Raw genomic sequence first — 25,450 nt, 5'->3', positions numbered from 1 at the left:
GGTTCCCCTAATGGGTAGGTCAAATCTACTTTTTTGGGCATGGTTTGGACGTCCATACATCAAGGGAATCAAGAAATAAAAACTAGTTGTTTCCATTTTTAACTATTTCCTTAATCTTATTCAAAAGGGACCTTTTAGGAATCTAATTAGGGTTGGACTCTAACTTAGAACTCTATATAAGGTCTCTTAGGGACTTGAATAAGGTGTGAAATTTCTCTAAGAGCTTTCTTACTCTACCACATCAAGTAGAGAAGAGAAAGTGAGCTAATTCCCAAAAGCTGTCAACTAGTCAATTAAAGAAGAAGGAGTTCTTCTTATCAAACTACCATTGTTGTTATAGCTAACATATAAGGTAGGAGATTAAGTAGACCATTCAGTGTCCCAAGTAGATGAGCTACAATTGAAGCTCTTGGTCTTCTTCAAAGTGATTGGAAAGGTTCGAGGGAAAACTAGCGATTAAGGTAAATCTCTAACTCTTAGTTGATTATTAGCTTATGCATGATGATCTTGGGAATACTAGTGTTTGACATTGGATGTCAAAGTAAACCGCATACAACACTAGTAAGTGACTCCATAACCCTACAAGCCCTATATTCCTGACAATAGTAAATTTGATGTGCTTGTGTGGTGGAAAGACAACGAGGAGAGGTATTCAATACTTTCTTCCATTGCTCGAGATATATTTTCTGTACCTGTTTCAACTATGGCTTCAGAGTCGGCGTTTTCGATGGGAAAACGAGTGGTTGGTGATTATCGTAGTTGTTTAACTTCAGAAATGGTGGAAGTGTGTATTGTCATGAAGGATTGGCGGCATGCTACCTTTCAGCACATTCTTAACCCATTCGATCCATTAGAAGATGATTGTCTTGCTAACTTGCCTTCTCCTTCTCCCGCTTCCACAAGTGGCCCGACGACAAATCCTTGATAGGTTCTAAGTATCTCTATTTTTCTATTTGTTCTCATGTATTACACTATGATATTCGTTCTTTATTCTTACTTTTGGAACATTTGAACTTGCAGGTACTTGGTTGGTTCCAATTTTTTGTTGCATTACAAGTTGATCCTACATTCCTGTTGTTGAAGCAGTGTGGACTATTATATTTTGTTCACAGGTGCTAAGTGTTACAATTTTTCTATTTGTTCTGATCTTCTACACTATTATGAATTTCCATTGTTTATGAATTTTTCTATTTGTTCTGATCTTCTGCACTATTATGAAATTTATTTATGACAAATTAATCGAGATGCTAGAACTCAACTTATCTTGGTTTTGCTTTTATGTTCTTCAATCTTCTGCTCTTATTTAGCAACTATTTAGAGAGAGCTAGTGAAAGCAAATATAATTTTGTTAAAATCATTACATTAGTCAGTTGAAGAAGATAGTGTAGTGGGTGAAAATAATCAATCGAGGGAGAGAAGATCGGAAACTATAAGGTGAAGTGGGAGAGATAGAGATATTTTTTGATGAAATTGTTCTTTATACAAATCTCGGGGTTGAAGAAGAGTTTTTGCAAATATCGATTGGAGAAGAGTTATGAAAATCTCAGGTAAAGTTCGTTTTATAGAGAAATGAAGATGGAGAAATATGGAAGGTCGGAAAGAGGGACGTGGGAAACATATTCTTTGAGGGGGATAAGGTTATGACTTTCCCTTATTTTGTGGAAAATTTGGAATTTTTTTGTCAACGTGAATGAAAAATTTAAGATTCCCTAAACATCTTAAAAAATCTAATTTTTTAGAGAAACTGTTCTATATTCTCTAGGAAACCTCTAATCAAACATACCTGGAAATGAAAGGCATTATATATAGAAGGTTAGTTTGAAGATTAAGTAAGACTTACTTTTTGAACTAGATTTACATTTTATTTATTTTTTGGACTATTTTGGACCCAAAGCCTATCGTTTTTTTGTTGTTGAAATACCCAAAGCCCATTGTTAGTTTTATGTTACATGGATCTACATCTAACTAATGTACACTGCCGTGAAGTTTGTGGGATACGGGTTTCAAAATACGGGTTCGGGTTGAGAATGTTCTTAATTGGTAATCGGGTCACGACATTTAGGGCAAAGAGTATATATGAAGTTGGGGGAGAAAATTAGGGTTTAAGCTGGAGACCTGAGAGAGGGAGAGGTGCAATGCAAAGACGAGGAAATTGAACTTAACGAAGTTACTCCAACTGTAAAGGTAAGATCTTGCTATTGAAAACCTAGTATCTTGATTTCCTCTTCCATTTTCTTGTTCTAAATCCTACTAATTTCTAGAATTTATTTGTTTAATTCGTATATCAGGAGTTTCTCTTGTTTAAAACCCTAGTTTTCTCTTAGCTTTTATCAGATATCTCGTACAGAAAAAATGATTCTTGATGTGTATTGCAACATAGACTCTTACTTTTCAGTCTTTGAAACCCTAATTTAATCTCCATAAAAATATCGTTTTTTCCGCAAGATTTAATTTTTCATATGCCATTCTGCCCTACTTTATGTGATATTGAACAAAGATGAGTTCATTTGATTAAGCAGAAGTGTAGGAGTTTCGACGGAATTGGAATTTACTACCTTTACCCTCTCGCTGTCTCTCCCTGTCTAGGGTTTTGCCAGTCTTTCTCTAATTCTCTTATACCTTACCTACTATTTGAAGTCTTACTGTAGGGAATATTTGCAGTTCTCTGTTTCATCAATGCTCAAGCAAGGTTCTGTTGAGAAGAAGAAGAGAAAGCAGCCAACTGTTGTTGCTGCAGAAAATGGTGAACAAAAAAATCGTAATTTAGGTCAGAAAAAATTAGGTAGTGAGATTGATGATATTTTTTCTAGTAAGAACAAGAGCAAGATTCAAGTAGTAGATAAGAAAGATACTCGTAAGGAAAACTGTAAGAAATCCAATCCGGAAAAGAAAAAACCGAGCAATGAGATCGATGAGATAAAGAACAAGAATAAGAAACAAATAGTAGATGAGAAAGAAACTCCTAAAGGAAATCAGAAAAAACCCATTCCAGAAAAGAAAAAACCTAACAATGAGATTGACGAGATTTTCTTAGTTGGGAAGAAGAGGAAGAAAGAAGAGATAGAAACAGCAGCAGCAGCAGCAGCAGAAAATGAACGTTTGAAACTTGAGGAATTGAATAAGAAGAAGAAGAAGAAAACAAGTAGGGATTCTGAGAGAGATAAGTTTGTAAACCCACCTTCTCGACCAAGAAAGAAAACAGAAGATGGGCTGACTGTCTACACAGAAGAAGAAATAGGGTTTGGAAAGTCGAGACCTGGATATACTCCTCTTTGTCCTTTTGATTGTTCTTGCTGTTTCGGATGTTAGCCCGCATTTTAGATTTGAATTATCTCAGTTAAGTATAATTCTTCATTCCAGTTTCAAATTTCCATTTTTGCTTGGTTGAGACTTTGTCCGATTGGTTTGCTTAAAATTTTATGTAACTTTATTGTTTTAAGAGTTAATACTACAAAATCTGATTTGAGTTATGAATCATTTAATTAATTTTTCGAACAATGAATGTACTGAAGTGAAACAGAAAAACTGGATATGAAAGAACAAGTAAAGGTGGGAGCTAAGACAACCCGAACCTCAGGTACTATTTTTTCTAAGCCACATCCGACAACTGACTCAGAGGTTTGAATTAACTCAAACATCAGAGGTTAGATTTAGGGATTGTGATATGTTATCCAAATGGATGGTTTGGATCATTTTGGGTTATTTGAGTTTGATGAGTCAGATTTAGACAATGAACGAAAAACAAATACCACCTTAGGCATACAGTGTTTGCTGAAATAGCATCCCAATTGTGATTGTAATCTTCCAACCGGAAAGCTAGCAGAAATGCTTCTTTTCTGCACTAGGTCATGATGAGGCAAAATGGTCTTGTGAAGAGATGGACCTATAGGAGAGATGTTTAAGTGATGGATCTTCTTGATATGGATGAACCACATGCCGAAGGGCTGCAATAGAAACACGTGGTGGTGTTAGATCCAATTAAGAAAGGTTATTTCCCAAATGTCCCCTTAGTTTGTGACTGGATTCCTGTTTGGCCCCATAGTTTACTGAAAATACCCAAATGGCTCATTTTTTCTTTTCCATCCACAGTTCGTTAACTTTAACATATCTTATCCCATTTTGCCCTTATATGTTATCAGCGACATTTATAATCCTCATCCCGTTCTTTCCTTACTTTCCATTCTTTCTCTATCTAGAAATTAATTTTCTTCTCCCAACACCACAACATCATTTTCATCAACTGTAGGTGGTTTATAATGTTCATGATCTCCATTTGGGGTTCTTAAAATGACCATAACTGTCAAAATATTCGTTCCTTAGAATAACCATATTGATCATACGTCAAAGCTATCTTATCTTCGTCGAGATGTTCATCTTTCTTTATGATGGAGTTGAAGAGTAAAATCCATTATAAGCCAGAAAAGTTGATATCGACATAAGGAGTAATAGAATCCTCATTGTCTAGTGATGAGTTGAGATAAAGGAAAAGAAAGCTTGAATTTTACAGTTTAAAATTTGATGCTCTCTTTAGAAATAATTCGTTCGGTTATGAAGAGCTCTCGACATGATACAGACAAACATCTACAACAAGAATTGATAAATTCACGAAAAGAAATAACGAGTTTTGAATGACTTGAAATCCTGGTCTAAATAATTCATTTAAAATTTATAAAGAAAGATCATTCAGTAACTTACAAGCCATTTTCAGAAATAGAGAAAGACTAGCCATTTTATGGTTATCTGTATTTCTTTTATCAAAATTCACGAAGCTTAACTTACACTCGCATAACACTTAGGTACCACCACCGGATTTGCCATTACAGTCGGGGTGGGGGTGAAGCTAGATCAACTTCTTCAAGCAAGCATTGCACAATTTTTCCATAGACGACCAACTCCACATGTTCTTGAGGATCAAAGGAAGGAAATAATGGGGTGGGATTAGAAATATTGTTGACTACACATATCGACAAAATAAGATTAGAAATGTCAACATTAACGGACAGAAAAAAAAATAGAAGCCATTCTGACATTTTTCATTAAACTAGGAGGCAATGCATGATGAATCCATGGTCGTTTGGAAAATAACCCAATTTGAACCACCTGAGTTTTTTTTTGTTGAAGAACCACCTGAGTTTGGTACTTCCTGTATCCTACCTAATCTTCTTTTCTCTAAAATAGCATATGTTAAAGTTTTGCTAGATAAACAAGAACAATCTTTTGACAACACCAATTAACTTAAGGGTTATTTCTCAAATGGCCCCCAACTTTGTGACCAGCTTCCTGCGTAGCCCCCTACTTTAGCAAATATTTCCATATGACCCCTTTTTTCCGTTATCTTTAACTGTCCGTTACTCTCACTCCTCCACCTCATTTCCTCTCTCTGCCAAGTCACTCAAAATGCCACATCATCGTGTTCTCCGGCAGGGGTCGCCGGCCGGCCAAATTTCCGGCCGACGACCTTCAAACATAAATTTTTTTTTTCCCTCTCTCTCTAAAATAAAAAAAAAAAATCCCTTTCTCTCTCTAGATCTGGTTCACCATGACCTTCATTGAGGGTCTGTTCGACTGAAACACACCTTCAATGAAGGTCTGTTTCAGTCGAACAGACCCTCATTGAAGGTCTGTTCAGAGAGGGTCTGTTCAGAGAGGGTCTGTTCAGACGAACATACCTTCAATGAAGGTCTGTTCGTCTGATTCATTGAAGGTCTGTTTCAGTCGAACAGACCCTCTCTGAACAGATTCGATTGATTGAAGGTCTGTTCAGGTCTGATTCGAATCAGACCTGGTGAACCAGATCTAGAGAGAGAAAGGGAAAAAAAATATATTTTCTTCTTTAGAGAGAGAGAGGGAATTTTTTTTTTTTTTAATGTTTGAAGATCGCCGGCCGGCGACCCCGACCGGAGAAGACGATGATGTGGCATTTTGAGTGACTTGGCAGAGAGAGGAAATGAGGTGGAGGAGTGAGAGTAACGGACAGTTAAAGATAACGGAAAAAGGGGACCATATGAGAATATTTGCTAAAATAGGGGACTAGGCAGGAAACTGGTCACAAAGTTGGGGGCCATTTGAGAAATAACCCTTAACTTAAAAGTTAATTTGACAATCCTCGTACAAGACTAATTTATATACTTTGTTATCAATTGCTTATAATTAAAACAATAGGAACCAAATTCTCAACAAACTCCACAACTAAAAGTCAATTAGCTGCCTAAATACAGAGGCCTGGCTTAGAATTGGGGATATAGTACCAAACTTTAAATGGTGTTCCTCTCAGGAGGACGATATTGAAGTTAGAAAATTAATAGAGAAAGCGGAAAAGAATTTGGGCCATGAAACAATTGAACATGCACTATTACACTGTGCTATAGCTAGAAATGTCTGGTTTAATTTTAATATTATATCTGAAAATATTTTTTCGATCTCGGAATGGATCTTCTCGTGGCAAGAGAATAACCAAACTTATTATACTAATGACGATATTCATTTTGCTAGCATCCTTTGGATATTATGGAAAGTTAGATGTGACCACTGCTTCTAGCACGAGATAAATGATCTTGATAACATCATTAGAATGATTAAGGCATTTCCATAAACCAACAAAAAACCTATGAAAATCAATCAAAAACCTCCTGGGAAATGGCAACCGCCAACAGTACCTTTCATTAAAATTAATGTTGATGCATCTTTCACTAATGTAATATCCAATTCGGGAATCAGCTTAATCGCACATAATGCAGATGCAAAATTCATAGCAGCGCAAGTGAAAACATTGAGGGCAAGAAATAGTGAAGAATGTGAAGCAATAGCAATCTTAGAAGGTCTACGTTGGGCGAAAGAACAAAATCACAAATCAATAATCATAGAAAGTGACAACTTAAATCTAATCAAGAACATCCATGATAAAAGACACTCTGTCAACTGGCAATCGTTGATTCATATCCGAAGAATTCGAGAAAGCAGAAGAGAATTTGATATAGTGCAATTCAAATACACCAGGAGAGATCTCAACTTGAATGCAGATAAGCTAGCAAAATGGGCGAGAAAGAAGAATAGAAGCAAAATGTGGCATAATGTTCCTTGTATTTTAGTTGATAAATATTGTAATAACGTTTATTCCTATTAATGACAGAATAGTTCAACAAAAAAAAAAAAAAAACACTAGTGTCCCCTAGAGGTCCGGTACTAAACTATAAATCAGAGTCTTTTATACTGTTATGTTAAAGCTCAAAAAAAATTTTGGTAAGAGATTATTGAATTGAAGTAATTATTTCTATACTAATGAGCCACAGAGGCTCACACACAATACACACTTGTATGTATGTAACTATGTATGTGTCTGCGAGTGGTAGTGTGAGTAGGAGATTAGATACTTGTATACTGAAAAGCTTCTTTGATTTGTCAATGTAAAATGTAAATTTTAACTTCCCACATTTTAAGCATTTACTCATATCTAGTATGAATTCGACCATGAATATCTCATTTATTAGGATTCGGAGTTAAGGATTAGTAATGGAGATAATGTACGTTATCCAAATGGGTATTTCTGCATAAAATAAAGCAATCTCTAGCTCTAAATTCAAAACCTCGACAAAAGGAATTTTACAATACAAAAGAATTAGTCTCTGAAATAAGAGAGTTTGCTCACTCTATAGACGCATTGCAACCAATATCAATGAATGTATTACAGAACAGAATCATTCACAGAAGAGTAGTTGAACTCATTTTCATTAAAAACTAAATGAAAGAATTACATGAGTTTAAATAGAGAGAAAAGATGAGTAACAAACTCATAACTAATTCTCTAACAGAAAAGTAACTAACAATAACAACCAAATGGTGATTGTTATCCAATACATCAAAGACTAACAAGTTTGGTCACACCTCAACTAACTAAACAACCTAAGCTCGTGTCTGATCCAATGTGGTGATGTTGGATGAGACTTGGTGCAGCTATCTTCTTCATGAGAACTCTAATACCCTTCCTCAAGCTAAGCCAAGACTCCATTGGATCGAAGGCCAAGCTTGGATCTGTGAAGGTTAAATTGTGGTCCAGGTAATGCTTTAGTAAAAATATCAGCTGGTTGATCCTTGGTTGAGACATAGGACACTTTGATTCTCTTATTTCCAATGTGTTCTCGAATAAAATGAAAATCCAAGGCTAAATGCTTAATTTTTGAGTGAAAGACAGGATTTGATGCTAATGCCAAAGCTGAGACATTATCACACCATAGTGAGGGTGGAGAAGGAAGAAAGACATGAAGGTCTTGAAGTAAGGAGCAAATCCAGAGAGTCTCAGCAGCCGAATGTGCAAGAGACCTATATTCAGCCTCAGTAGATGATCTTGATATAGTTGGTTACTTTTTAGCTGACCATGAAATAGAATTATTGCCTAGATAAATCACAAAACCAGAAGTAGACCTGCTATCAGAGGAACTTCCTGCCCAATCTGCATCAGCAAATCCCTGAATTTGTAAAGAAGATGACTTAGAAAACTGAATTCCATGAGTAATTGTGCCCTTGAGGTATCTTAATATTCTCTTAACAGCTTGGAGATGAATATGAGTAGGTTTACTCATGAATTGACAAACTAAATTGACTGAGTAACTCAAATCCGGCCTGGTCCATGTTAAATAGTGTAGAGCTCCCGCCAAACTTCTATAATAAGTAGGATCTTCAAGTAAGTCACCTTCATGAGGAGTTAATTTGATACCATGAGGTAATGGAGTAGCGCAAGGCTTAGCATCAACCATTTGAGCTTTAGTCAGGAGATCTAAAGCATATTTAGTTTGGAGAGAAACAGACCAGTGCTATCTCGAACAACCTCCATACCTAAGAAATAATGAAGGGAACCTAAATCTTTCATTGCAAATTGAGAGCCGAGCTCAGAAATAAGAGAAGCACAAGCTGATTGAGAATTCCCAGTTACCAAAATGTCATCTACATATACCAAAACATAGAGCAAAGTACTGCCTTCTGAGTAAACAAATAATGAAGTGTCTGAGAGAGATTTTCGAAAACCAAAAGCCAAGAGAGAATCCACCAGTTCCTCATACCAAGCTCTGGGAGCTTGTTTCAACCCATATAAAGACTTGTGAAGTTTGCACACAAAATTAGGTTTGGATTTGTCTTGAAATCCAGGAGGTTGCATCATATAAACCTCTTCCTTTAGCTTACCATGAAGGAAGGCATTACTCACATCAAGTTGCTTAATTAACCAATCATTCTGAACAGCAAGAGTGAGAAGTACTCTGATTGTAGCAGGTTTTACTACTGGACTAAAGGTTTCAAAATAATCAAGACCTTCTCTTTGATGAAATCCTTTAGCAACTAGTCGAGCTTTGTACCTTTCAATGCTACCATCTGACTTTTGTTTAAGTTTAAATACCCACTTGCACCCTACTAGGTTTTGAGAAGGATGTGGAGGAACTAAAGACCAGGTTTATAGGTCCTCTATAGCTTTAAACTCAGCTAACATAGCATCTCTCCAATTTGGGTCTTTGTTAGCTTGTGAAACAAGTAGGAGTATTGGGCAAGGGAATAGAAGCTATATTGGGTGAGATGGGATGTTTAGTTGCAGCTAAGAATGTTTTTGGCTTATGAATACCAGATTTTGCTCTTGTCTGCATTGGATGAGTAGAACCTATAGAAGAGGATGCAGTCTGAGCATGTGAAATAGGTGCAGCTGGCTCAGGTAAGGTGGATGCAGTCTGAGCATGTGAGGTAGGTGCAGCTGGTTCAATGAAGGAAGATGTTGAGGGCTCAGGTAAGATAGAATGACAGGTGAGTTAGGTGGTGTTGTAGGTAAATTTGAGAGTGTTGGTTCAAGTGGAGATGCATTGGAGTTGTAATTATATGAGGGATGGGAGGAGAGGTAAGTGGAATGTTAGAGATGACAGAATGAGGAGAAGTCATAATTTTAGGAACTGAGGAAGATGATGTGGGTTGATGTGCTAGCAAAGGAAAATGAGATTCATTGAAAGTCACATGCCTAGAGACATAAACTTTGCCTGTGAGAACATCAAGACACTTATATCCCTTTTGATTCTGTGCATACCCAATGAAGATGCATTCTTTGCTCCTAGGATCAAGCTTATTCTTGACATAAGGTCGCAACCATGGGTAGCAAGCACATCCAAAAGCTTTCAAGAAGGCATAATCAGGTGGTGAATAAAAGAGTTTCTCCAATGGAGATACAGATTGTAAAACTTGTAATGGTAGCCTATTAACAAGATAATTGGCAGTATGCAAAGCTTCTAGCCAGAAGGACTTAGAGAGACCTGATTGAACTAAAAGTGTTCTAGTAAGGTCCAAAAGGTGTCTATGCTTGGACTCAGCAACACCATTCTGTTCAGGTGTGTGAGCACAAGTCATCTGATGAGAAATCCCCTTTCCCTGTAGAAACAGCTTAAGAGAATTGGATATAAACTCTCCACCACCATCTGTTCTAATAACCTTAACTTTATTCCCTAATTGATTCTCAATACCAGTAAGAAAAGAGATAAAAGCAGAAGTAAAATCTGATTTATTATTCAATGGAAGAATCCAATAGTACTTGGTAAATTCATCTATCACATTGGCATAATAATGAAACCCACTACTAGAAGGAGCAGGAGCTGGTCCCAATAGATCAATATGAAGTAGTTGTAAAGGTAAACTAGCTACTGTACTCGAATTTTGAAATGGTAATTTCTTACTTCTGCCAAGTTGGCAATCTGAGCAGAAGATTGGCCTAAGTGAATTATTAGGAAGTAAATGCTTCAACTTTTGTAAAGACTGAAAAGAGGGATGGCCTAGTCTCTTATGCCAAAGAGAAGTTGAGGTAGCTTGAGCAGTTGAAGTAGCTTGAGCACTCAAAGCTTGAACTTGAGACTTTATTGGGAGAGAAGGCACAGCTTGGAGAGGAATTGGGTACAGACCTCCTTTAGCTGGCCCTTGGAAAAGTGTCTGGTTCGAATATAGATCCTTCACATAGTAATGAAAGGGATCAAAAGTTAAAGAGCAGTGATTATCTTTTGTAAACTTGTTTACTGAAAGGAGATTATGAGATGCTTGTGGTACAACTAAAACATTCTTGAGAGAGAAAGTATTATGTTTAGTCATAAAAGATGAATTACCAGTATTGGTGATAATCATACCTTGGCCATTGGCTGCTGAAACAGTTTCTTTGCCTTTATAGGAAGAAGAAGAAGCTATATTGGAAACATCAGGAGTAATATGATGTGAAGCTCCAGTATCAGCAAACCATGGATTTTCCCCAAATATGTTAGCTGATGCAAGCATGGCAGCAATATTATTTGGTGGATTCCGACCTTGATAGGCAAAATTGATTCGATGATAACATTCAGCTGCTGTGTGACCAATCTTATGACAAATTTGACATGTAGGACGATCTCCATCATAGTTTCTTGGACCTTGATTAGGTTTATTCTGATTCTGATTTGAGGAAGATGAGAAATTTCTTCCATGTTGAGAGTTATTATTGAAATTTCTCATACCTTTATATCTATTCCAATTAGGATTTGAAGAATTAGCATTAGTTGATCTTCCTTGAGAATATCGATTATAAGGAGGAGGGTTTGTGAACAAGACTTGATTAACATTGTTGAGTGATCTCTTTTGTCTTTCAGAGATAGTAATTTCTTCACTAATCACCAATTTTGTAGTTCTGTGATTGTAACTGGTGGTTTTCTCAATCTAATAGCAGCTGAAAACGAATCATAATCAAATGGTAAGGCTCTTAGAATACTTACCACTAATTCTGCACTTGAAGCTGGACTTCCAGCAGCAGCTAAAGAATCAGAGATTCTTTTCACTTTAGTGAGGAAATCAGGCATCTTATCATTTTCTTTCTTCAGATCTCTTAAATTTTCTTGAAGTTGAAAGATATGAGCAGTAGATGCAGATGTAAAAGAATCCTCCAAATTTCGCCATAATTCTAGAGATGAAGTATTGCCAACAACATATGGAATAAAAGATTCAGATAAGGTTGAATTAATCCAAATCAATAACGTGTTATCTTCTTCAAGCCATTCAGTATAGGCTGGATTTAATTGCCTTCTTTCACTATCAAGATATTGGTCTGGTTGAGGTCGAGAGCCATCGATCAGATCCAAAACTTTATATTTCTTGAGAATTGGAAGAAATAAAGATCTCCAGGTGAGATAATTGTCACTTTGGAGTTTAATTGGTATGATATTACTCATAGAAGTAATTGCTAAAGACGTGATTCGAGGATGATCCATAATTGAAGTATGAAGATTCGAGGAAGAAGATGAAGATTGAACAATTCGCTTAGAGAGAGAAAGAGAATAAGACCAGAGGAAGAAGAGGAAGAAGAAATAAGGAAGAAGATGAAGGAAGAAAGGAGAAGATAGAAGAAATTTTAGAGAGAGAAACGATGGATCAGAGCTCTGATACCATAGTTGAACTCATTTTCATTAAAAACTAAATGAAAGAATTACATGAGTTTAAATAGAGAGAAAAGATGAGTAACAAACTCATAACTAATTCTCTAACAGAAAAGTAACTAACAATAACAACCAAATGGTGATTGTTATCCAATACATCAAAGACTAACAAGTTTGGTCCGACCTCAACTAACTAAACAACATAAGCTTGTGTCTGATCCAGTGTGGTGATGTTGGATGAGACTTGGTGCAGCTATCTTCTTCATGAGAACTCTAATAAAGAGAACCCCTATTGGCGGGGGGCGCCGATAGTGCACACCCAAACCCCCACTACATGTTACAATATCATAAAGTTTTTTTTTGTTGAACGACAATATCATAAAGTTGTTTCAAAATTAGTCGTAAAAATGTTATGAATATTAATATGTTAATAAAATATTTATGCAATTGAAATGACGGATAAATCATAATATTTAACATGTGTATCAAAATATCTAAGAGTCCGTAGTTGGGTAAGATGAGTTATAAAAATCACTCCACACCTGATATTTTTTAATATCCTAATTTACTCATTGGATTTCTCACTAATCAACCAAAATTTATGTCTTTCAACAAAAAAAAAAAAAAAAAAAAACTATTCAAGTGTTAACTTATCTCTAAAATTAATAGTTGCACGGATATGGAGGAAGGTAGAATGAAAACCTTATATTGATGTGCATTGAGGGCTCATCACCCATCTCTCTCCCTTGTACTATGATCACCTATGAAGGTCTCTTTACTTTCGGAATTAATAATTCTACAACAGGAGATGCTAGAGTGACTTAGAGGATGACTTAGAGGGTGACATAATGACGTTGAATTCACTAAAAGACAAGGGTTGTGTTTGATAGCAATTTGGGGTAAAGAAAAAAAATAGAGAAAAAATTACTCGGAGAAACTTTTTCTCGAAGAATTTTTTTCTCTATAACTATTTTCCATATTTTCTATTGTTTGGTTCATTAAGAGAAAAAATTTCGTTTTCCCAATTTTCCACTGTTTGGTTTGCTGAGAGAAATAATAAGTTTTTTATTTTTTTTTTCTTTTTTCATACGTTTGGTTAACCAACTAAAATATTTTATTAAACTTCAAAATAAATCATATTATCCATAAAAATTATAGAAACTACCTCACCGAATCAAGCTAATATGCTAATAATTACTTAAAAAATATAAAAATTAATGCAGTCTCCTAAATTAGTAGTACTAATGCTAATTTGAGTCATACTAGAGTTTATCAATTCGCAAAAAAGTGTAACTACTTGACCCTCGATTAAACGCTAGTTAACTTTCTCCTTAACCATGATGCTCTTCTTGATTCAGGAAAATCAAGGAATATACGTGTAAGTTCGGGTTTCTCTCCGAACATATACATAGCGTCTTCAACCTCTTGTTCACTCAAGTTTGGAATCGCCATCAATGCATCTTCCACACCACGAACTGAAGGAGCTTGAACTGCTTCGGCAAGTTTGTTTGCCGCTTGCGCAAGTAAGATAGATGTTTCATCAGATTCTGACCGTCGTTTACGTTTTGGCGCTATAAATTGATCTCGATTAACGGAAGTTGGAGAGCATAGACCTTCATCTTCATCTGGATTAATGGACGCCATATTTCCATTTTCACCTATAATATAAATAATTTAATCATACAAACAAACTTATTAAAAAATTTAAATGATAATTTCTAAAGATTCACTAACCAGGTAGTTCATGAGAAATATCATCAGCCTCCATTTGTCTACTGCCAGTGGCTTGTTTTGTCCCAACGATGACTCCCAATTTTTCTTGATAAGGAAAACTCTTCGTACGCAAATTTTTTGCTGTAGGGTGTTGCTGACAATAAGCAATTTGAAAGATAAAGTCAAACTTTGTTTATAAAAATTTTAAGACAGTATAAATAGAAATACGTACCTCTACATAGTCTCTCCATGCATCGTCATCCGCCTCAATGCGAAAAGTTACACTGTTAAAGGTAAATCCACTGGAGTTGATTGCATTGTTCGCGGTAATATAATGATTTCTGAATGTTTTCATACGAGCTTTGATATTTTCAACAGTAATAAGGATTCTTGTCTTCTTATATCTTTCATCGATTACTTTTTGATTTCCATTTTTTTTTCCAGTCAAAATGTAATCATAAAGCGTATTTACTAGAATATCATCCATTATAGTGCTCCATGTCACAGTAGGCTTCTTACACTTTTTGTTTGAATTGGCAGGACCAGACTCAGTAGCCATCTTTATCAGCATAGAAAAAATCAAAATGTCATTTACTTGGAGAATCTAAAACTATATAAATTGTCTGATAAACCATAATGTAGAAAATAATATGATAATTATTTGTGAAAATGAGAAAAAAAATGTTCAAAAATGTACTTAAACATGAACGGGGAAATTACTATAACTATAAATTCGAAAAAACAGTCCACATGTCCTCTGCTATTATATCCCTATTTGCTGTCCAAATTTGTGATGGGACAATATTAATTTCTTCATCTTGCACGGATCGGTCTACATCATCTAGTTCGCCTATTTCATCGTCGTCGCTCTCATTATCTTCGTCAGTACTTATATCATTAGGATCTCCATCTCGTAAGAAGTTGTGCAAAGCACAACATGCGATCACAATCTTTGCTTGTGTATCAATATCGTGGAATGGTGCATTTCTCAAATATGCAAATCTTTTCTTTAACAGACCTATAGTCCTTTCGACGACATTTCGCAAAGATGAATGACGATAATTAAACAGTTCTTTAGGATTTTGAGGTCGACGACCAACATGATCTTGCAGATGATATCGTGTGCCACGATACGGTGTGAGAAACCCAGGTACTAGCGGGAATCCAGCATCAGCAAGATAATATTTACCTACACTAACATAACGTAGTTAAGTTTTTTAAAACCATAATAGATTTTTACCTAAATAAGTTATTTCATTTGATATAATTATTTAAAACTCCATACCAATGGGAACTGTTAACTTGCGTCCACAATGAGAGACTGCACATCTCAAAAGACGTCCGTCATGAGCAGACCCTTCCCACCCAGCAAGTACGTAATGAAATTTCATGTCAAACCCACATGCTACAAGAACATTCTGAGAAATGTAAGCTTTCCTATTACGATATCTAGGTTGGTCTTTGATAGGAACAGTTGCTCTGATATGGGTACCATCGATTGCACCGACAGCGTCCTGTAGAATATACATGATGTGATTAACTAAAGTACTTATTTAATTTAGTTAGAAAAGAGCGAAGCACTATTAAACCTAGACTAACCTTGAAGTACTCATGCCAAGTTTGCCGACGACTTCCATCCATCGGAGAGTTCGCGTTTGTCGCTGGTCTAACAACATCTTTGTAAAGCCTAAGTACTGTTGATAAAACTATATGGAAATATCGACTAATAGTTTCTCCTGATCGAATAAATTGAAGAACGGAATTGCGATTACGTTGATCGTGTCCAACTGTGTTTAAGAATATAGCAACTTGTTCTTCGACCTTTACATGTCGATTGTCGGATAAACCATAACCCCGTAAGCATACACATAAGCGTTGAAATTGTCCTCGGTTCATTCGAAGTTGTTCATGACAATATCTATCACTCTCGAAGTAAATTCTTTGCAATATGTTGTTTCTATCTTGGTCTCGATTTATGTAAGCTCTTCTATCAATAACAACACGTCTCCTACGACGATTACTCAAGTATGCGTATATGATGATAATCATCATTGTGCATGCAATGCGTAACCTTAATTGTGGTGTTTGCATTGTATACCGTAGCAAACAACTATACCAAATTTAAAATGTATCAATGTATAATATCTAATTGGTTATATAATAAAATAAAATACTACAAAGAAAAACTACTTCTTACTATAAATAGTACTTCTTTTATTTTTCTTATTTTCTAAAATAAAGTACAAAATTTCATAAGTTAAAGAGATGTATAAATGTTTTAAAACAATAAAGATTATAATTAATTTGTTAATATATTACTGTTGTGGTATAATATATAAATACTTTAAATATTAGTTTTACAAGACAAAATTGTTTTGAAACTATCTGCTTCATTGTTTGCCCAATATATTTTTATTGGTTTGAAATAATTATTTTTTTGGTTTGAATATGATAATAATTATTTTATTAAAAATTAAATAAAGAGCCATATAAACTTATACTAGATGATTTCAACACCAACCATCATAACCAGAGTTGAGAACAAAAAAAACAATGAGAACTCACAAATAAAAGTCATAATGAGAAGGTTTGTTTATTGTACTCTAGTATTGACCATCAATTACTATTCTAGTTATCTAGTTTAATAATCAATTACAATGAACTACCAAAAGATACCCTAATAAAGATGGACTATAAAATAAAATAAAAAAATTAATGCCATTCAAGTTTACAAACTATTAAAAAATTCATAGGAAAAGTACAACAATAACTAAGAGAGAGAAAAGTCTGAAACTAAAAAAAGTAGAGAGAGAAGTACTAAAAAAAAAAGTAGAGAGAGACGTACCCTTTGATGTGATGTGCTTTGCTTTTTTTTTCTTTTGTTTTTATGCTCTCCTGCGTCTTTTGTTCTTCGTCTGTCCTTTTCTTCTTTTTTTTATTTGATAACTAGCTGCTAGGTTTCTATTTATAAAGAAAAACTTACCCAAAAGTTGTTGGGAATATTTTTCTCCCGTAAAAGGTGAGTAAAAGATTTCTCTTATTTGAAGAAAGCTAGAGAAAAAAAAGGTCACGTGACCTATCTTGTTTTTTCTCTTGTTTGTCAACCAAACACATGAAAAATGTACATTTTAGAGAAAAAAATTCTCTTTTTCCCAATTTTCTCGGGGAAAATTGGCTATCAAACAGACCCAAGGTTTTTCAAAGTTTGATCACGGTGGGGACCGTTTTTGTTTCCAAATGAAGAAACATGTCATCCTCTAAGTATCAATTTCTAAGTCACTCTATCATTTTCCTTCCACAACAACAGCCTAAGATCATGGAGATATTTTGGTTAGTGCTCGACCATCACCAAGCGTCATTTATTTCTCCAAAAATAGAATATCCTTTCAAAAGGTTCTCTACTTCTCCCTAATTTAGAAAGAAGTTTTAATGAGATAGGTTAAAATAATATTGAAAATAAGTAAAATTATAAAATACTTCATAATTATTATTCAGATCAGAAAAACATATAAAGACTAAAAGGCAAAGATTATGGTGGTCAATACGTGGACAACCAATTTGCTTATATGGACAACTATTTTTGAATCCAGTGCAAGTCAATTATGTTCGACTTAGTTGACTTTGATTTAATAAGGGGACAACTCCATAAGACCTTAAATATCAACCTTTACTAGTTTGTGGACCATTAACAAAAACAATACTCCCTCCGTCCCATATTAGTAATCCAACTTATTTTCATAGTTTTTCTTCTTCCAAGTTTACCCTTATTTATTTGATAACTTTTGTTAGAGTAATTCAAGAATTATCAATCAAATTTGACCATTAGTCATTTAAATTAAACTATATTAATCTAAAAGAAAGAATTTGTTGATTGGAAAAATCAAATTTTGTATTGGAAAGTGTCAAATGCCTTAATTAGCTTAATAAATGCACCATACGTGGAAATATTAAAGAAAGGGTATTCATGGAAAAGTAATGGATTTTATATGATACATTAGGAATGGGACTTTAATTTGGGCATCCCAAAAAGGAATAGTGGACTCTTAATTTAGGACGGAGGGAGTAATTAAAAAATCGAAAACCAAATTTCTTCTCCCTAGCTTAATTCTAATTCTTCCATAAACAACTATTACCCATCTCTCTCTCTAAACTGCCATCAATTCTAAAACAATATGACTAGTTTATTAAAGGCGATACTGTGTTGTGAAGTGAAGAGGAGACCGTCTAGTCTACCGGAAGGTCATGTGAGAGTTTATGTTTTTTTTTAGAGAATTGCCAATTTCATTATAATTCACCATCACTATAAGTGTACAAAAATCTACTCCATTATGTTGGATTGCGGTGTGCTGATTAAACGAGTTGACTCAGCGAGTCTCTATCTGGATCACTGGTGAAACTGGTTACTACTATGATTTTATTTGTAAATCAATTGAAAACACTTTCATTCCAAATTAATGGAGAAACACTAAGGAATATGACAACTCATTATCTTTCGTATCTCTGACCGATAATGTTTGCTATCCAGAACAGATGATTCGTAGTCGACTCTCACTATCGATTTAAGATCAGAAAGAATAATTGTATTCCTTTTGTGTTTCTGATTTATTACTTTAAAATAAACACAGTTCTGATTTGAAAAATCAAAATTTCTTTGATTAAGAAATCAGATAGACTAAAAAGAAAAATCGGAGGATAAGAAGAAGAATATTTTTAATCGAGGCAAGGTATTCCTGTTTCCTTAAGACAATTGACGCCCTATATAGTACCAAACAATCACCGGCCTTTGTCTCTCAGGATACAACGATTAACCTTTCGATTCAATGGTACTTCAAATCAGAAAGCAGTCGCACTTGAAAGTATACTAACCTTTGACTTAATGCAAATGGACCAAACTTTTTTCTAATGAAACTCCTTGAAAAATTTGCTAACTCTTCTTCTTAAACACTCTAATATGATCTTCTAAAAATGCTTAATGCTCTGGGAAAAATGGAATCAAATTTGGAGTTCATTTGGATCCCATAAATAGGTTTCGAAAAGATATATTCATTAGGGACATGTCTGTTGGGTTTAGGGACACATTTGTTAAGAGAAATAAGTTACGCTTCACTTAATTCCCTACTGATCACGTCAGCAGCAAGAAGGAGCGTCAGATCTCGTTCTAATGCTCGGGATGAACGCCCTCCGTTAGATGGTGCCTGAATTGTGCCTGACAGGGACTTAGCGCGAGCCGTAGGATGAACGCGGATTTAACCCACGCCGTTAGATCTCAACGTCCGCTCCTTGCGCAAATGGCCCTCAAACCAGCATTTCTTTATCGCTGTTTGGTCCCTAACTTAAATAATTCCTGTCCAAACTTTAGACTTGAATATCTCATTCATCCGAAATCAGATTTGAGTGATTCTTGGCTCTAAAATTAAGAGCTCGACGAGAGAACACAATGGCGTGCTTCGTTTCTGAGTTTGACGATCCGAACCGATCCGAAATTGGCTCCGACCAACATATTATACATTCATATCATTCCTATACTAACGGTTTTGGATCTTCTAAACAATAAAGATCACATAACCTAATTTCTAGCAGATACCATGTATATTGTTCCTAATAACAAACTCATTTGGAGGGAACATAAAGCACCAAAATCTTCTTCACGTGCTTTCCATCACTATAAACTCTTCGTCCCTTCGAGTCAGAATTAAGTAAAGAAATCCTCTTGCTAAGTTCTCCATGATTTTCTACAGATTTAACTCCATCAGGCATTGCACCAATCTCTCTTGATGGTTAATGCATCTTCTAATTTATTTTGGCGATTCCAAGTAGTTCAAATATAAGCCAGAACAGAGATGGAGACTGAAAAATGGCCCCAACAGCAGTCTGACTTAGTCCAAGGATGCGTATTAGTTTTTGGAAATTCAAATTGATAAGAACCTAAGTCCTTCTCTAGGCCAGCCAAAGATAAACGTAATACTAATAGAAAACGTTATTAATAACTTCAAGATTCATCTCCCTAACTACTATGAACTCAGCCATATATATAGGCTACAACCAGAGAATTTAGACTCGAACTAGGACTCCTAATTAGACTTCAACTAAGACTCAATATTTAGAAATATAGAAATTAATTTAGAAATTCCTAAATTACTTAAAAATCTAAAATATAGAAACTCCTAATATTAAATAACTATAGAATATCTTTCAAAATATAGAAACTCCAAATTTTAAATATAAAGAATATGTTTCTCTATCATTCCTTCTCCCTTGACAGCATCCTTGCCCTCAAGGATGTTCTCGATCATAGTTAACACCGGGTCTCCCTCATCTTAGACAATTGGTATTTCATCATCAATCGCAGTATTGTGAATAAGTGCATTCTCCAAAACAGAAACATGAAAAACAGGATCAATTTTAGTTCCCTCTGGCAATTCCAAACGATATGCTATTGGACCGATTCTTTCCAGTATTTTATATGGACCATAGTACTTTGGAGATAACTTCAGAGACGACCTTCTTACCATAAAACTTTGCCGATACAGTTGTAACTTTAAATACACGTATTCTCCTATTTGAAATACTACATCCCTCCGCCCTTGTCAGCATATTGTTTCATCTTATGGGTAATATTAAGATGGCTCTTAAGGTTAGAAATAATTTGACATAAAACTCCCAATGATCCTTGCTTGAGGAGTCGTTGCATGGCATGGCTGCTAGCGATCTTCACTTTCCTTCCTCTTACACCTTTCAAACTAATTTTTTTACCTCGTATAGTGAATTTCATTGTAAAGTACTTGAAATCCCAAGTTATTGGCGCAAGTGTTTGTATCCAACTTTACTCCCAATACCATATCACAACCACCAAGTTTCAGTATATAAAAATTTCCCATGAAGACATATTAATTATTTTTATACTCTAGTTTAACACATTTCCCTTCACAAGCAATTCTTGATCCAGCTGCTACTATAACTTCAAAAGAGTTGTTAAGTACAATTTGGATACCTAACTTCTTTGGAATCGAAGAGTCAATAAAATTATGTGTATTACCTGAATCAATTAAAACGATAACTTGAACTCTTTTAATTTCTCCTTGGACCTTCATTGTTTTGTGGTGCGGGGGAGCCATCCAATGCATGCATATAAATCTCCACATGTTCTTCTTGTGTGTGCATCTTTTCATCAACTCTCTCGGTTTCATTCTGATTGGCATCGTCATTATCTTCTTCTTTCTCAATGAGGAATAAAGTTTGTGTCTTACATCGATGGCCACGATGCCACTTCTCATCACAATTGTAACATAACTGTTGTTTCCTTCTTTTTTCGATCTCAGCTGATGTGAGTCGGGGAACTACTGGTGCTTTATTATTAATCTGATTTAGTATTGCTAGTGGTCTTGGGTTTAGTGGTTCTGCGTTGATAAAGGGTTTTGGTCTTGTTATATCTATATAACTTTGGCACCTCAAAGAGACGTTTTCATCTTGTAATCTAGCTATAGACATTGCATCATGTAAGTTTACTGGACTAAAGGATTTAGTTTCTAGTCTGACCTCATCTTTTAATCCATTAATGAAACAACTCATTAAAAAACTCTCCGGCAAATCATTAACCATGTTTGAAAGACGCTCAAACTCTTCTTGACATTCAAAGTAGGACCCTGTTTTCGTAATTTTGCTAGTGCAGCCCCTGCATCTTCATACGGCGTTCTCCCGAACCGACCTACAACCGCTTCGACAAACTCTTCCCATGAACGAAAATAGTTACCTCTTTTAGCCCATCGATACCTTTGTAATGCTTTTCCATCCAAGTAATTGATTGCAAACTGAATATTTTGGTCCCGTGCAGTGTTATAGAACTCAAAATATTGTTCAGCCTGAAAAATCCATCCTTCCAAATCTGATCTGTCAAACCGTGTAAAATATAACCTTTCACCATTAAAACGATCACCTCTTTTAGACACAATCTCTCTATTTTCGACCAATCTTCTCAATCAATCATGATTGATTTATCGTCATCTCAGTCATCTTCTTCGCCAATTCACCTAATTGCTTCTCCATTCTTTTTATTTTTTATTTTGTACCATAAATGAGGTTCTCTAACGAAGATAAAAGTAATACGAAAGCGAATGATAAGAGTGTCTGCTCTAGATACCAATTGATAAGAACCTAAGTCCTTCTCTAGGCCAGCCAAAGATAAATGTAATACTAATAGAAAATTTTATTAATAACTTCAAGATTCATCTCCCTAACAACTATGAACTCAGCCATATATATAGGCTACAACCAGACAATTTAGACTCCAATTAGGACTCCTAATTAGACTTCAACTAGGACTCAATATTTAGAAAAATAGAATATAGAAACTCCTAAATTACTTAGAAACTTTAAATTATAGAAACTCCTAATCTTAAATAACTATATAATATCTTTCAAAATATAGAAACTCCTAATTTTAAATATAGAGAATATCTTTCTCTATCACAAACTCATGACTGTGGCTTCAACAGTAATTGCTACTGTTTGATCCAAAAATACAATTTTCTAGGTTTTTTTTTTATTTCAAGGGGTTCTATGGTCATGAAGAAGAAAAAATTTGGAAGAAAAGAGAAGTAGATTTTGATCCAAAAATACAATGTCTCTCCAAAATTTCTCTCTCTACAAATTTGTAAGTGATGAAAAAGAAGAAGCAGAATAAAGTGTATGATTTATGGAAGAAAAGAGAGAGGACTTAAAATAAAATCTCTAATTCTTAGAGGACAAGAATGAAAAGTAATAGAGTGATGCCCCCTTAAAATTGTTGTCCACATAAAATTTTTAATTTTTTTTAATTGTCCATATAAGAAAGTCAGTTGTCCATATATTGACCTCCAAGATTATTGATCAAACAAAGTCAGCCCTCCACCCAATGGGTCACACAGCAGGAATCACAAATTCAGGAAGATATTCTAGCTTTAGAGGAAATATAGAGAACCGGTTAGAACAACGGTCGAAGCAATTTTGGGCGTTGAACGGCGACCGCAATACCAGAGCTTTTCGCGTGTCAATTGCAACCAGAAAGCGTAAGCACCAAATCCAGAGTTTAAATGATTCCACAGGTAGTCAATTAACAGAGGAATCGGAAATTGCAAATCTATTGGTTACTCACTTTCAGAATTTATTTACAGAAGAACAGGTAATATCTAACCCAATTGATGTATTACTTCATTATAAGAAAATATAAGTTGAAAATCAGCAATCCACCTTGTCAATTCCCACGGAAGATGATATCAAATATGTGGTTATGAAAATGGGCCCTCTTAAAAGCCCGGGTGCAGACAAACTACAGTGCTTATTTTATCAAAATAGATGGGCAGTTGTCGGGTCAGATATCATTAGGTTCATCCAACAGACCTTCAGCCAAGGCCGCTTCCCATGAGAATTAAATGAGACGAATCTTGTATTGATCCCAAAAACCAAAAAACCCGACACGGGCTGCTGAATTTAGACCAATCTCTTTGTGTAATACACTTTATAAATTCATCACCAAACTCCTAGTCAATTGCCTAAGGCCACTACTAGATAATTGCATTCAGTGGACTCAAAGTGCTTTCTCCAAATCGACAGATTGTGGACAATATCATCATAATCCAAGAATCATTGCACTCAATGAAATTATCAAAAGAAAAAAATGGGAGCATTTGTATTAAAGCTAGATATGGCAAAGGCGTATGACAGAATGAACTGGAGTTCTAGATGGCCTATTAAAATTAATTATGTTTTGTTATCGACTTCTTCTTTCAGTGTATTTGTAAATGGTAAAAGTATGGCAACTTTAAGTCATCCAGAGCACTTCGACAGGGATGCCCACTATCCCCTTACTTATTCATTTTGGTCTCACAATCTTTATCGTTACTGATAGAAAAGTATAAAAGGGATTCATTATTTGATGGTTACCGTGTTAATAGAGCTGCACCTAGATTTTCACATTTATTATTCGCAGACGACCTGATTATTATGGTGAAGCATCAACAAAAAACCTAGAGGTTGTTCAAAATATAATAGAGCAATATATAGGTTTCTCAGGACAAGCTGTCAAATTCTCTAAGTCCTCCTTATTTTTCAGTACTGGTACTCCTCCAGATAGATCACAGAAGTAGATATCACAACTCCAAGCTCCATTTATGGATGACACAGAGAAATACCCAGGTACTTTAATCCTAAAACCAAGAAGTCGTATCCACTCTCATGAATTTCTAATCCGGAAGTTTAGATCCAGACTAACGAGGTGGAAAAGGAAACTGATAACTCAATCTGGTCGGACCACCTTAATTAAATTGACATTGAGCCCTATTTGCACATATTTCTTGGGTCTTTCATTACTCCCAAAGGGGGTCCTTAACCAACTTGAGAAGATAGAGAGGAACTTTTGGTGGGACCATGAACTAGATACACACAAAATGCACTTCCTGCAATGGGAGTTGATCCAAGACCTAATGAACTTGGAGGGCTGGGCATCAGGGCATTGGCCAAAGTCAACCAGAGTCTCATGGCCAAGGTGGCCTGGAGACTCCTCACCGATCCACACATACTACATGGGCTTGTATTATTAAGGCAAAGTATTACAGTACATATAACTTTTGGAATGAAACAAAAAGCCAAACTCGTCAGCCTTGTGGTCTTCTTTACTTGAAATCAGAGATGATCTTCGGTAGCAATGTTGCTGGCACGTGGGAGACAAATCATCAATCAAAATTCTACATGACCCTTGGGTACCTAACATCCAAAATTTTGTGCCAACAATCATATCAGTAATACCAGGCAATATATTTTGGGTTTCAGGTATGATAGATTAACAAACTAATGGCTGGAAAATACATTTGATTGAAGATCTATTTGAACAGGAATCATCAAAAGCTATATTAAGTATTCAAATATCAAGATTTATGTCAGTGGACATATTAATATGGATAGCACAACCACAAGGGAAATTTACAACAAAATCTTTTTACACAAAGATAATCCCTCAACATAACAACCCAAGAGTCGAAGCTCATTTCCCTTGGTCGAGGTTATGGAAACTTAACCACATCAAACCGAAGGTAATACTGTTTATATGGAAATTATTAAATAATGGCTTACCTGTATTGTAGAATATAGGTTGGGAAAATCGAAACATCTTTACTACATGCATCCGCTGTCACCAGGAAGTCGAGTCGACTGATCATCTCTTTGGTAGTTGCTCCATCTTTTTGGCTCTGACATGCATCCGCTGTCACCAGGAAGTTGAGTCGACTGATCATCTCTTTGGTAGTTGCTCCATCTTTTTGGCTCTGTGGATAAAAGCTCAGATCTATGAACCAACACCC

At 35.3% G+C, this 25,450-nt stretch overlaps 3 protein-coding genes and 1 long non-coding RNA gene across 4 annotated transcripts; 2 read left to right on the top strand and 2 right to left on the bottom strand.

Moving 5' to 3' along the window:
• Nucleotides 1-2,060: 2,060 nt before the first annotated feature.
• Nucleotides 2,061-3,470, top strand: LOC147543746 (uncharacterized). Its single transcript, XR_015223895.1, has 2 exons — nucleotides 2,061-2,184; nucleotides 2,662-3,470. It is a non-coding gene; the product is annotated as an uncharacterized LOC147543746 (long non-coding RNA).
• A 3,137-nt stretch (nucleotides 3,471-6,607) lies between these two features.
• Nucleotides 6,608-7,123, top strand: LOC147543745 (uncharacterized). Its single transcript, XM_086635501.1, has one exon. It carries the CDS (start codon nucleotides 6,608-6,610, stop codon nucleotides 7,121-7,123), a length of 516 nt encoding a protein of 171 aa, XP_086491627.1.
• Nucleotides 7,124-13,519: 6,396 nt separating this feature from the next.
• On the bottom strand, nucleotides 13,520-14,493 carry LOC147543744 (uncharacterized). Its single transcript, XM_086637144.1, has 3 exons — nucleotides 14,353-14,493; nucleotides 14,142-14,274; nucleotides 13,520-14,065 (listed from the first exon to the last, which is right to left on the bottom strand). Exons 1-3 carry the CDS (start codon nucleotides 14,473-14,475, stop codon nucleotides 13,716-13,718), a joined length of 606 nt encoding a protein of 201 aa, XP_086493270.1. The 5' UTR covers nucleotides 14,476-14,493; the 3' UTR covers nucleotides 13,520-13,715.
• A 352-nt stretch (nucleotides 14,494-14,845) lies between these two features.
• On the bottom strand, nucleotides 14,846-16,211 carry LOC147543743 (uncharacterized). The gene is made up of 3 exons (XM_086635500.1): nucleotides 15,720-16,211; nucleotides 15,406-15,634; nucleotides 14,846-15,309 (listed from the first exon to the last, which is right to left on the bottom strand). The coding sequence occupies exons 1-3, from the start codon at nucleotides 16,209-16,211 to the stop codon at nucleotides 14,846-14,848; spliced, it is 1,185 nt and encodes a 394-aa protein (XP_086491626.1).
• Nucleotides 16,212-25,450: the final 9,239 nt, after the last annotated feature.

The sequence above is a fragment of the Eschscholzia californica genome, unplaced genomic scaffold (assembly GCF_041429995.1).
Source record: "Eschscholzia californica isolate CP2 unplaced genomic scaffold, dmEscCali1.0.p SCAF_4, whole genome shotgun sequence".
NCBI classification, from domain to species: Eukaryota; Viridiplantae; Streptophyta; class Magnoliopsida; order Ranunculales; family Papaveraceae; genus Eschscholzia; species Eschscholzia californica.
The sequence above is the reverse complement of the archived record's forward strand: the minus strand, read 5'-3'. Positions and strand labels throughout refer to the sequence as shown.

Bases quoted from the DNA above. Each gene is read 5' to 3' on its own strand.
- LOC147543743 (XM_086635500.1), bottom strand. From the start codon at position 16,211: ATGCAAACACCACAATTAAGGTTACGCATTGCATGCACAATGATGATT. The intron at 15,635-15,719 runs GTTAGTCTAGGT...TATATTCTACAG, and splicing joins CTTGGCATGAGTACTTCAAG to GACGCTGTCGGTGCAATCGA. The intron at 15,310-15,405 runs GTATGGAGTTTT...ATGTTAGTGTAG, and splicing joins CAAGTTAACAGTTCCCATTG to GTAAATATTATCTTGCTGAT.
- LOC147543744 (XM_086637144.1), bottom strand. From the start codon at position 14,475: ATGAAAACATTCAGAAATCATTATATTACCGCGAACAATGCAATCAAC. The intron at 14,275-14,352 runs GTACGTATTTCT...GCTTATTGTCAG, and splicing joins CATGGAGAGACTATGTAGAG to CAACACCCTACAGCAAAAAA. The intron at 14,066-14,141 runs GTTAGTGAATCT...TTTATATTATAG, and splicing joins TATTTCTCATGAACTACCTG to GTGAAAATGGAAATATGGCG.
- LOC147543745 (XM_086635501.1), top strand. From the start codon at position 6,608: ATGAAAATCAATCAAAAACCTCCTGGGAAATGGCAACCGCCAACAGTA.